Consider the following 14,220-nt stretch of genomic DNA (forward strand, 5'->3'; position numbering starts at 1 on the left):
ACGTGTGACATCCAGTCCACAGACAAGGTACTGCGATTCCCACATGCACCACAGATAGGGGACGTGTGACATCCAGTCCGCAGACAAGGTACTGCGAATCCCACATGCACCACAGATAAGGGACGTGTGACATCCACTCCACAGACAAGGTACTGCGAATCCCACATGCACCACAGATAGGGGACGTGTGACATCCAGTCCGCAGACAAGGTACTGCGAATCCCACATGCACCACAGATAGGGGACGTGTGACATCCAGTCCGCAGACAAGGTACTGCGAGACCCACATGCACCACAGATAGGGGACGTGTGACATCCAGTCCACAGACAAGGTACTGCGAGACCCACATGCACCACAGATAGGGGACGTGTGACATCCAGTCCGCAGACAAGGTACTGCGAATCCCACATGCACCACAGATAAGGGACGTGTGACATCCACTCCACAGACAAGGTACTGCGATTCCCACATGCACCACAGATAGGGGACGTGTGACATCCACTCCACAGACAAGGTACTGTGAGTTCCACGTGCACCACAGGTAAGGAAACGTGTGCACCCAAACACACCATGGACAATTTACTGTGAGTCCCAAGCACAACACAGACTGTGAGTTCTACACGCATCACAGACCGGGTTCTGAGACTCACAGACAAGGTACTGCGAGTCCCACATGCACCCAGATAGGGGACGTGTGACATCCAGTCCACAGACAAGGTACTGCGATTCCCACATGCACCACAGATAGGGGACGTGTGACATCCACTCCACAGACAAGTTACTGCGAGTTCCACATGCACCACAGGTAAGGAAACGTGTGCACCCAAACACACCATGGACAATTTACTGTGAGTCCCAAGCAAAACACAGACTGTGAGTTCTACACGCATCACAGACCGGGTTCTGAGACTCACAGACAAGGTACTGCGAGTCCCACATGCACCACAGATAGGGGACGTGTGACATCCAGTCCACAGACAAGGTACTGCGAGACCCACATGCACCACAGATAGGGGACGTGTGACATCCAGTCCGCAGACAAGGTACTGCGAATCCCACATGCACCACAGATAAGGGACGTGTGACATCCACTCCACAGACAAGGTACTGCGAATCCCACATGCACCACAGATAGGGGACGTGTGACATCCAGTCCGCAGACAAGGTACAGCGAATCCCACATGCACCACAGATAGGGGACGTGTGACATCCAGTCCGCAGACAAGGTACTGCGAATCCCACATGCACCACAGATAGGGGACGTGTGACATCCAGTCCGCAGGCAAGGTACTGCGAGTTCCACATGCACCACAGGTAAGGAAACGTGTGCACCCAAACACACCATGGACAATTTACTGTGAGTCCCAAACACAACACAGACTGGGTGAGTTCTACACTCATCACAGAGAGGGTACTGTGAGATTTACAAGCACCGCAGACCGTGTACTGAGACCCACATACATCACAGACAAGGTACTGCGAGTACCACATGCACCACAGATAGGGGGCGTTACTCCCACACCACAGACAGTGTACTGAGACCTACATACACCACAGACAAGGTACTGCGAGTACCACATGCACCACAGATAGGGGGCGTTACTCCCACACCACAGACAGTGTACTGAGACCTACATACACCATAGACAAGGTACTGCGAGTACCACATGCACCACAGATAGGAACATGTGACACACACACACACACACACACACACACACACACCATGGACAATTTAATGTGAGTCCCAAGCATAACACAGACTGAGTGAGTTCTACACGCACCATTGGCAGGATACTGAGACTGACACACACCATAGACGAGGTGCTGGGAGTCCCACGTGCATCGCACAGAAGTTTGCGGGTCCTTTGTTCCATGGAGTGTTTGGCCACCGACGGCCCCGTCGTGTGCTTTGAATACCTGGGGCTTCCTCATTAATATCTGCTCTGCTGGCGGATGCAGCTTCATTAATATCTCCCGCAGCTTCTCATGTCACATTGTGCTCCAGCGCAGGCTCTTTACAGTGCCCACGGGAAGTGTTCGTTACCTGTATGAGAAGGCGCTCCTGATTATCTGCTAATTAATGTTAGTGAAAGGATGGTGGCCACTGTGTCCCTGTGCTGTCGCAGCATGCACGCCTCGGTTTGGTGCAGAATCTTTCATTTTCTGACTGTTCTGCTTGATTTTTGTTGAATATTTAGAAGCTTTCCCAAATGCATTCTCTTTGAGAGGTGCTAGGGGTGGGATCAGTGTTCTGTCTAATGTCTGGCTGGATTCAGCTGAGGGTTTTCTTTTGACCAATGTATATGAATAGGTAAGGCCCATAATCCTTTGGAGCTAAGATGCTTCACATTCACTCAGTCACTTGTGGCAGATACTACCTGACTGACATTTTGCATGTGCCTGAGACCATGCAGTGTGAAATATTACAGTGCAGACTTGTCCTTCCTCCATAGCCAGTCCTCTTGTTTGTCACTGAAGGGCACCCATTCCAGACTCTGGGCAAAGGTCCGCCATCTGTCTTCTCATCAGGTCTCTGTCTGCTCTTTCTTACTCTTACCCAAGTGAGCACACGTTTATATCTTTAAGTCTCACCTCAACAACTTTTCAGCTAATCTGTTTGTCATCTAGTCCCCGGTCTGTAAGTTGTCACCATCAGTCGACATTTGGCCCATGACGCGACTCCTAGCTCTGGCTACACTACTGGTGCCATGGCCTCCAGCACTCCCCACATTACTCCTGGTGCGTCCCCCTGCGTTCGACCCACTGCTCTAAACAGGACCCCCAGCACTGCACCCGCTGCTCTAAACTAGGCTCCACACCCTGAACCTACTGCAGTAGATGTGGCGTAGATGTGGCTTCCAGAGCTGACCCACTGCTGTAGATGTGGCCACCAGCGCTGGGCCCACTACTCCTATTAAGGGCCCCGGAGCTGACCCCACTACTCCAGACATGCCCCCTACACTGGACTTACTTCTCCAGGTGGGGCCACCAGGGCTGGACCCACGGTTCTTGACATGACCCCCAGCGCTGGACCCTCTGCCCTTGACATGACCCACAGCGCTGGACCCACTGATCTTGACGTGACCCCCAGCGCTGGACCCACTGCTCTTGACCTGACCCCCAATGCTGGACCCATTGATCTTGACGTGACCCCCAGTGCTGGACCAACTGCTCTGCACATGACCCACAGCGCTGGACCCACTGCCCCTGACATGACCCCCAGTGCTGGACCAACTGCTCTGGACATGACCCACAGCACTGGACCCACTGCCCTTGACATGACCCCCAGCGATGGACCAACTGCTCTGGACATGACCCACAGCGCTGGACCCACTGCCCCTGACATTACCCCCAGCGCTGGACCCACTGCTCTTGACTTGACCCACAGCGCTGGACCCACTGCTCTTGACATGACCCCCAGCTCTGGACCCACTGCTCTTGACATGACCCACGGCGCTGGACCCACTGCTCTTGACATGACCCACAACGCAGGACCCACTGCTCTTGACATGACCCCCGGCGCTGGACCCACTGCTCTTGACATGACCCCCAGCTCTGGACCCATTGCCCTTGACATGACCCCCAGCGCTGGACCCATTGCCCTTGACATGACCCCCAGCGCTGGAACCACCGATCTTGACATGACCCCCAACGCTGGACCCACTGCTCTTGACATGACCCACAGCGCTGTACCCACTGCTCTTGACATGTCCCCCAGCGCTGGACCCATCGATCTTGACATGACCCCCAACGCTGGACCCATCGATCTTGACATGACCCCCAACGCTGGACCCACCGATCTTGACATGACCCCCAGTGTTGGACCCACTACTCTTGACGTGGCCCCTAGCGCTGGACCCACTGACCTTGACATTACCTCGGGTGCTGGACCCACTGCTCTTGACATGACCTCCAGCGCTGGATCCACTGCCCTTGACATTACCCCCAGTGCTGGATCCACTGCTCTTGACATTACCCCCGGCGCTGGACGTACTGCCCCTGACATGACCCCCAGCTCTGAACCCACTGCCCTTGACATGACCCACTGCGCTGGACCCACTGCCCTTGACATGACCCACTGCGCTGGACCCACTGCCCTTGACATGACCCACTGCGCTGGACCCACTGCTCTTGACATGACCCACAGCGCTGGATCCACTGCCCTTGGCATTACCCCCGGTGCTGGACCCACTGCTCTTGACATGACCCCCAGTTCTGGACTCACTCTCCTTGACATGACCCACAGCGCTGGACACACTGCCCTTGACATGACCCACAGCGCTGGACCCACTGCCCTTGACATGACTCACAGTGCTGGACCCACTGCCCTTGACATGACCCACAGCGCTGGACCCACTGCTCTTGGCATTACCCCCGGCGCTGGACCCACTGCTCTTGACATGACCCCCAGCGCTGGACCCACAGCCCTTGACATGACCCCCAGCGCTGGACACACTGCCCTTGACATGACCCCCAGAGCTGGATCCACTACTCTTGACATTACCCCTGGCGCTGGACCCACTGCCCTTGACATGACCCCCAGCTCTGAACCCACTACTCTTGACATGACCCTCAGCGCTGGACTGTCCTTGACATGACCCACAGCGCTGGACCCACTGCTCTTGACACGACCCACAGCGCTGGACCCACTGCTCTTGACACGACCCACAGCGCTGGACCCACTGCTCTTGACATGACCCACAGCGCTGGACCCACTGCCCTTGGCATTACCCCCGGCACTGGACCCACTGCTCTTGACATGACCCACAGCGCTGTACCCACTGCTCTTGACATGGCCCCCAGCGCTGGACCCACCGACATTGACATGACCCCCAGCGCTGGACCCACCGATCTTGACATGACCCCCAACGCTGGACCCACCGATCTTGACATGACCTCCCAACGCTGGACCCACTGCTCTTGACATGGCCACAAGCGCTGGACCCACTGCTCTTGACATGGCCACAAGCGCTGGACCCACTGCTCTTGACATGGCCACAAGCGATGGACCCACTGCTCTTGACATGGCCACAAGCACTGACCCACTGCTCTTGACATGGCCACAAGCGCTAGACCCACTGCTCTTGACATGGCCACAAGCGCTGGACCCAGTGCTCTTGACAAGGCCACAAGCGCTGTACCCAGTGCTCTTGACATGGCCACAAGTGGTGGACCCACTGCCCTTGACATCGCCACAAGCTCTGGACCCACTGCTCTTGACATGACCCACAGCGCTGGACCCACGGCCCCTGACATTACCCCCTTCTCTGGACCCACTGCTCTTGACATGACCCACAGCGCTGGACCCACTGCTCTTGACATGGCCCCCAGCGCTGGACCCACCAATTTTGACATGACCCCCAACACTGGACCCACCGATCTTAACATGATGCCCAGTGTTGGACTCACTACTCTTGATGTGGCCCCTATCGCTGGACCCACTGCCCTTTACATTACCCCCGGCGCTGGATCCACTGCTCTGGACATTACCCCAGGCGCTGGACTCACTGCCCTTGACATGACCCCCAGCGCTGGACTCACTGCCCTTGACATGACCCACAGCGCTGGACCCTCTGCCCTTGACATGACCCACAGCGCTGGACCCTCTGCCCTTGACGTGACCCACAGCGCTGGACCCACTGCTCTTGACGTGACCCCCAATGCTGGACCCATTGATCTTGACGTGACCCCCAGTGCTGGACCAACTGCTCTGCACATGACCCACAGCGCTGGACCCACTGCCCCTGACATGACCCCCAGTGCTGGACCAACTGCTCTGGACATGACCCACAGCACTGGACCCACTGCCCTTGACATGACCCCCAGCGCTGGACCAACTGCTCTGGACATGACCCACAACGCTGGACCCACTGCCCCTGACATTACCCCCAGCGCTGGACCCACTGCTCTTGACTTGACCCCCAGCTCTGGACCCACTGCTCTTGACATGACCCACAACGCAGGACCCACTGCTCTTGACATGACCCCCGGCGCTGGACCCACTGCTCTTGACATGACCCCCGGCGCTGGACCCACTGCTCTTGACATGACCCCCAGCTCTGGACCCATTGCCCTTGACATGACCCCCAGCGCTGGACCCATTGCCCTTGACATGACCCCCAGCGCTGGAACCACCGATCTTGACATGACCCCCAACGCTGGACCCACTGCTCTTGACATGACCCACAGCGCTGTACCCACTGCTCTTGACATGGCCCCCAGCGCGGGACCCATCGATCTTGACATGACCCCCAACGTGGACCCACCGATCTTGACATGACCCCCAGTGTTGGACCCACTACTCTTGACGTGGCCCCTAGCGCTGGACCCACTGACCTTGACATTACCTCGGGTGCTGGACCCACTGCTCTTGACATGACCCCCAGCGCTGGATCCACTGCCCTTGACATTACCCCCAGTGCTGGATCCACTGCTCTTGACATTACCCCCGGCACTGGACGTACTGCCCTTGACATGACCCCCAGCTCTGAACCCACTGCCCTTGACAAGACCCACTGCGCTGGACCCACTGCCCTTGACATGACCCACTGCGCTGGACCCACTGCCCTTGACATGACCCACAGCGCTGGACCCACTGCTCTTGGCATTACCCCCGGCGCTGGACCCACTGCTCTTGACATGACCCCCAGCGCTGGACCCACAGCCCTTGACATGACCCCCAGCGCTGGACACACTGCCCTTGACATGACCCCCAGAGCTGGATCCACTACTCTTGACATTACCCCTGGCGCTGGACCCACTGCCCTTGACATGACCCCCAGCTCTGAACCCACTGCTCTTGACATGACCCACAGCGCTGGACTGTCCTTGGCATGACCCACAGCGCTGGACCCACTGCTCTTGACACGACCCACAGCGCTGGACCCACTGCTCTTGACACGACCCACAGCGCTGGACCCACTGCTCTTGACATGACCCACAGCGCTGGACCCACTGCCCTTGGCATTACCCCCGGCACTGGACCCACTGCTCTTGACATGACCCACAGCGCTGGACCCACCGATATTGACATGGCCCCCAGCGCTGGACCCACCGATATTGACATGACCCCCAGCGCTGGACCCACCGATCTTGACATGACCCCCAACGCTGGACCCACCGATCTTGACATGACCTCCCAACGCTGGACCCACTGCTCTTGACATGGCCGCAAGCGCTGGACCCACTGCTCTTGACATGGCCACAAGAGATGGACCCACTGCTCTTGACATGGCCACAAGCGATGGACCCACTGCTCTTGACATGGCCACAAGCACTGGACCCACTGCTCTTGACATGGCCACAAGCGCTAGACCCCCTGCTCTTGAAATCGCCACAAGTGCTGGACCCACTGCTCTTGACATGGCCACAAGCGCTGGACCCAGTGCTCTTGACATGGCCACAAGCGCTGTACCCAGTGCTCTTGACATGGCCACAAGTGGTGGACCCACTGCCCTTGACATGGCCACAAGCTCTGGACCCACTGCTCTTGACATGACCCACAGCGCTGGACCCACTGCCCCTGACATTACCCCCTTCTCTGGACCCACTGCTCTTGACATGACCCACAGCGCTGGACCCACTGCTCTTGACATGGCCCCCAGCGCTGGACCCACCAATTTTGACATGACCCCCAACACTGGACCCACCGATCTTAACATGATGCCCAGTGTTGGACCCACTACTCTTGATGTGGCCCCTATCGCTGGACCCACTGCCCTTTACATTACCCCCGGCGCTGGATCCACTGCTCTGGACATTACCCCCAGCGCTGGATCCACTGCTCTGGACATTCCCCCCCGGCGATGGACCCACTGCCATTGACATGACCCCCAGCTCTGAACCCACTGCTCTTGACATGACCCACAACGCTGGACCCACTGCCCTTGACATGACCCACAGCGCTGGACCCACTGCTCTTTACATGACCCACAGCTCTGGACCCACTGCCCTTGACATGACCCACAGCGCTGGACCCACTGCTCTTTACATGACCCACAGCGCTGGACCCACTGCCCTTGGCATTACCCCCGGCGCTGGACCCACTACTCTTGACAAGACCCCCAGCGGTGGACTCACTGCCCTTGACATGACCCACAGCGCTGGACCCACTGCACTTGACATGACCCACAGCGCTGGACCCACTGCCCTTGACTTTACCCCCGGCACTGGACCCACTGCCTTTGGCATTACCCCCGGCACTGGACCCACTGCTCTTGACATGACCCACGGTGCTGGACCCACTGCTCTTGACATGACCCACAGCGCTGGACCCACTGCCCTTTACATTACCCCCGGCGCTGGATCCACTGCTCTGGACATTACCCCCAGCGCTGGATCCACTGCTCTTGACATTCCCCCCGGCGATGGACCCACTGCCCTTGACATGACCCCCAGCTCTGAACTCACTGCTCTCGACATGACCCACAGCGCTGGACCCACTGCGCTTGACATGACCCCCAGCTCTGAACCCACTGCCCTTGACATGACCCACAGCGCTGGACTCACAGCCCTTGACATGACCCCCAGCGCTGGACCCACTGCCCTTGACATGACCCCCAGCTCTGAACCCACTGCTCTCGACATGACCCACAGCGCTGGACCCACTGCCCTTGACATGACCCACAGCGCTGGACCCACTGCCCTTGACATGACCCACAGCGCTGGACCCACTGCCCTTGGCATTACCCCCGGCGCTGGACCCACTGCCCTTGACATGACCTACAGCGCTGGACCCACTGCTCTTTACATGACCCCCAGCGGTGGACTCACTGCCCTTGACATGACCCACAGCGCTGGACCCACTGCACTTGACATGACCCACAGCGCTGGACCCACTGCTCTTGACATGACCCACAGCGCTGTATCCACTGCTCTTGACATGGCCCCTAGCACTGGACCCACCGATCTTGACATTACGCCCAGCGCAGGACCCACTGCTCTTGACATGACCCCCAGCGCTGGATCCACTGCCCTTGGCATTACCCCCGGCACTGGACCCACTGCTCTTGACATGACCCACAGCGCTGGACCCACTGCTCTTGACATGACCCCCAGCGCTGGATCCACTGCCCTTGGCATGACCCCCAGCGCTGGATCCACTGCCCTTGACATGACCCCCAGTGCTGGATCCACTGCCCTTGACATTACCCCTGGCGCTGGACCCACTGCCCTTGACATTACCCCTGGCGCTGGACCCACTGCCCTTGACAAGACCCCCAGCGTTGGATTCCCTGCCCTTGACATAACCCCCAGCGCTGGATCCACTGCCCTTAGCATGACCCCCAGCGCCGGATCCACTGCCCTTGACATGACCCCCAGTGCTGGATCCCCTGCCCTTGACATTAGCCCTGGCGCTGGACCCACTGCTCTTGACATGACCCCCAGCGTTGGATTCCCTGCCCTTGACATGACCCCCAGCGCTGGACCCACTCCTCTTGACATGACCCACAGCGCTGGACCCACTGCTCTTGACATGGCCACTAGTGCTGGACCCACTGCCCTGGACATGACCCCCAGCGCTGGACCCACTGCCCTTGACATGGCCCTAAGTGCTATGCCCACTTTTTTAAATGTGTTCTCTACCGCTGGGCCCACGACTCCAGATGTGGCCCAAAGGACCTACCGCTCTAGACCTGGCCCCCAGATCTGGGCACTCTGCTCCAGACAAGGCCCCCAGCGTTAGGCACTCTGCTTCTGACATGCCACCAGTGCTGAGCACTCTTCTCCTGACCTGACCCTCTTTGCAGAGCACTGTTTGCCAGGTGCTGCCCCATTGCTGAGCGCTCTAGACGTGGCCCTTTCATTTTTTACATTGCTGCATACATGGCTGAGGGCTTCGGCCTTTGGACACATGAATCCGAATATGGTCCCCAGTTCTGGGTCCTCTACTCCAGACATCGCGCCTGACATTGGGGCCACTGTTCCCGACGTGCTCCTCGGTGATGGGCATACTACTCGACAGTTGGCCCCCATCGCTAGGAACATTACTTCAGACATGGCTTTCATCATTTGGCACATGAATCCAGACGTGTCTCCCAGCGTTAAGCACATGAATCCAGACGTGGCCCCCAGCACTGAGCATAGTACTCCAGACGTGACCCGTGGCGCTGGACGCACCACGCTAGAGATGCCCTTCACAGCCGAATGCATTGTTCCATGTGGCCCAAGGGCTGGACAGAATACACCAGATGAGTCTTTACAGCAGGGAACTATGTTAAAGAAATCATCTTTCGAGCTGTCCACAATACTGCGGATGAGCGCTAAGCTGAGATCTGTGGTCCCAGCCCACCCTCTTCCCATGCACAGCCATTCCTCCTTCCCCACTCAGCCTATTCTGCTTAGTACGCTGCTACGCTAATACTTATTCGTCTTGTATTCTGCACATGATGGTTCCTGCATAACAGTTTCCTCTCTCATTTTTCTCCAGGCAAGCGTGGGACCTGGCGGTTGACATTTGCCTTTCACAACTACCCACAATAATCGAAGAAGGAACAGCGTTCAGGGTAAGACATGGTGCAAGTTACTGCTAAGACGTAACTGAGTTGGCTTGAGATTGAGTCTGTGCTTGGCTTTTACATTTGTATCTTAGCAGTGTTCTTTTCTTTGAGTTTGTCTAAATGTTAACCTATCTTCTTGATGGTCGTTCTTTTACATACAGTGATAGCCTCCCCTGCCATTTTAGGTGCCCTTATACATGCCACCCAACTGTGGTTGGTCTGCTATCCTTCTGAACACAGTGCATCTGCGCTCCTATTGTGCGCTAATATTGTACTATATTCTCCCAATAGCCCCTGTGCCCCTGGACCTCTCTTAAACACACACCGTTCCCCTCTAGCTACTCTTGTCCAGTGCTCAATTTGTAAATGAATGTGTGCCGGTGCCGAAAGCTCTGCCCAGAAAACCACAGACAGTTAAATATGAGCGCTCCGAATACCAAAGCTGGCTAGCCTTCATTTTACTCCATGCTTCTTTAATCCACTGCCAGGCACTGCCTGTCCCTTTATATCACTATTACAGGTTTCTGCTTTCTCCCTTTGTGACGGTTTTTCCGTCTTTCTACTTTGTGTATTTTTTCCCTCTGTTGCTTCCGGTAAATGTCTGAAAAGGAAAAATAAGTGCTGTTCCCAAAAATAACTATCCGTGTCGCCAATGGGCACCCACCTGCACAAATTAAGCACTGCTCTTGTCATTCTACCACCGCTGACTAAAAACTATCTAATTTGTAGTTCTAATTTGTTCATCGGTATGTTTGTGCTTGTAAAAAAGGAAAAGCGGAAAAAGGATAGATAGTCCTGGCTTATCTAACCAGCAGATTTTCCAGGTTTGCTTTAACTTAAGGCCCTGTGTTGATAATAATAGTTTGTCAGAATTCACCCTGTAGCTGGTGACTGTGGAAGCCAAGTGGTGCTTCATGTTCAGCTAAGAGTGGGCGGGGCGATATGTAATAGTTGTTAGCTCTCAGGGACTCCATATTTCTTCCTGAATTGCATTATGAAGTTTTGTGCTAGTGCATCTGCCGAGTGCAGCCTATCAGAGGATATGTACTTGTTTCCGCCCACTATCGACAGCAAATCGCAGTTCGAATCCTTTATCTGAACATGTTTGAATATCGGAAATCCCATAATACAAAGAAACCTATGTCTACCACTTGGAATGTGAGAATGGTGTCACTTACACACCTTGCGGCTTGCAGATACTGCACTGGTTACTTGTTAGATCTGGCCCCTGAGACAGCTTTAACTCATGTTTAAAATATAAAAAACATACATAATATACAGCGAGCCTTTTTCTTATCGGCTTTCATCCATTCATCTATTGAAGTGTCATTCACATTTAGCTTCCGCATACAGCATGGGTCAGTACTTCAATCACACTTTACCTATTGGCTCTCTTCACTTTCAGTGACAGCAGAAAGCCTATGTACATTGTTCACGTCCACCTAAAAATAGTTACTTTTTCTTCGTTGTAGAGCTGGTTCAGTGAAAGAATGAATTAAATGAGTACTTATAGAGCTCACAACCACTCCCAAAGGAGGATCCTGGCACTATTGCGGAAAACATCACTACTCAATACATGCAGGTCAAGAAAATAACATAGTGTATCGGGGGCTGTAAAGATCCACGTCTGTAACTTTTTTCTAAAAGTTGCTTCTGAATCAATGAATCTTAAAGGACTAGGGAGGTGGTTCCAGGCCTTGGTGCCTAGAGCTGCAAAGGACTTGTCCCCTCTAGTACTTAGTCTGAAAGGAACAGGATTAAACAAGTTGGCATGAGAGGATCTCAGGGTTCTGCTCCTAGTGTAGTGAGTAAACCTGCCTATAAATATTTCGGACCAGTAGCCTTTTAGGCTCTAAATTTAATCCGAAGAATTTTAAACAGGATCCTCTTGTGTGCTGGCAGTCAGTGTAGTGTTTTCAGAGCTGCTGAGTCATATGATCTTCTGGGAAGTTTCTTAACCAGTCTGGCGGCGGCATGCTGAATAGCTTGGAGTCTCTGAACAGTCTGTTTAGAGGATCCTGCATATAGACTACTACAGTAATCCAGTCACTCTGGAAGTTATAAGTGCACAGGCCACTGTCTTTCTGGCCATCAGTGGTAAGAAATGAAAGCATTTTCTCAAGGATTTGATTAAATTGAAACACATACCAGCGACCTCAAGGACCTGTGGACGGAAAGGCAGTGAGGCGTCAAAATGTACTCTTAACAACCTCCTCTGTGGCAGGAGGAAGGGTGGGGCTGAATCGGCCACCATTTGGCTGGGGCAAAAAGATTGGACTTGCCAAGCAGCATGATCTCGTGTTTTTCATTATTACTGGATGACTGCAGTGAGACTGTTTTTTTAATTCAGCTCCAATCTGAAGGATGCTTTATCCAGCGATAATATTAGCTGTGAATCATCCCCATACAAGGTGAAATGTATTCCAAAAGAGGTAATCAGAGAAATTAAAGGGGACATATAGATGTTAAATAAAGCCAGGCTCAACAATGAGCCTTGCGGGACCCCTCAGGTTACTGCTGTTTCTGCATACAAATAAGGCTCCAGCATGACCGTTTGTCTGTGATCAGTAAGAACCAATTTTATCTAGGAAAAGGCAAGTCCAGAAACCCCACACTCTTTGATTCGATGGAGCAAGATGTCATGGGAGATGGTGTGAAATACAGCTGAAAAATTTAACAAAATCAACACTGCATTATTCCCTGCATTCAACGTTAGTTTAGGAGTGTCAGCTACTTCTAACAGGGCAGATTCAGGGTGTGTTTTGGACAAAAACCTGACTGCCAAAGACGTAGCACATTTGTGTTGTCTAGAAACGCAATCAATTGGCCGTTGACCAATTTTTCAATCATTTTGATCAGTGCAGGCAGTAATGAAATTGGGTGCAAATTGGACAGTATAGTTGGGTCTGAAAGAGTCTTTTTTTTTTGCAGGGTTTTAACCACTACCAGCTTCCATTCCGCCGGCACCTCTGCTGTAGCTAGTGAATTATTCAGAATCTCATTAATCACTGGGTCGGCTATGTCAACAACCCTATGGAGAATGGGGGGCAGGGGAGGAGGACAGGGATCATTTGTCTATCATGATTTGCAGGACAGGATAGCCTGGCGAGATTGAGCTAGCGTAATTTCTTGAAAGGCTAACAAAGTCACAGTCCCTACCTTCGCAGCACCATCAATCATCTTATTGTTTATCGGAAACGTAGGAGTAGTAAAGTTGCATTGGACGGATCATACTTTCTAAAAGAAATAACATTTGGGAGGGCAGGGATCTCCCTTTCCAGTGCCTTGGGTTTACGAAAAGGTTTTGAAATCTTGAAGATAATCTTTTGATTAGATTGTGCTTTTGCAATTTGAGTAGAGAAAGAACTTTTTTTGCAGCCTTAATCTGCTTATGATAGGCCTTTAGTGCTATCTTAAAATGCGGCAAGTGCTCCGAGTTATAGGCCTTCCACCATTTTCGTTCTAGTTGCTTAAAACCCTGTGCCATTATAATAACTATAAATACTAGCTATCTATATGTCGCATATTGAAACACATGCTCTGCAAACTACTGCCATCTAGTGTTGGACTCAGATGTTTACAAGTTGTCTTTCTTAAAAAAAAAAAAAGTAATTTGAGTCACAGGATGCACTGTGACTCACCCTTGGCTGGGAATGGATCTGGGCACAGACTCCATGCTAGGATAGTTTTTTTACAGCAGAGGTCTTCAAACTTTTT

General features: G+C 53.7%; 1 protein-coding gene across 2 annotated transcripts in view; it reads left to right on the forward strand.

The window, feature by feature from the left end:
- RPTOR (regulatory associated protein of MTOR complex 1) overlaps nucleotides 1-14,220 on the forward strand; it is a 2,181,859-nt gene that overhangs the window by 1,364,712 nt on the left and 802,927 nt on the right. For both annotated transcript variants that reach the window (XM_078654105.1, XM_078654106.1), the window contains exon 10: nucleotides 10,434-10,509. In XM_078654105.1, coding sequence (XP_078510231.1) covers nucleotides 10,434-10,509 — 76 coding nt within the window. The remainder of the gene's footprint in view (nucleotides 1-10,433; nucleotides 10,510-14,220) is intronic.

The sequence above is a fragment of the Lissotriton helveticus genome, chromosome 7 (assembly GCF_964261635.1).
Source record: "Lissotriton helveticus chromosome 7, aLisHel1.1, whole genome shotgun sequence".
Lineage (NCBI taxonomy): Eukaryota > Metazoa > Chordata > Amphibia > Caudata > Salamandridae > Lissotriton > Lissotriton helveticus.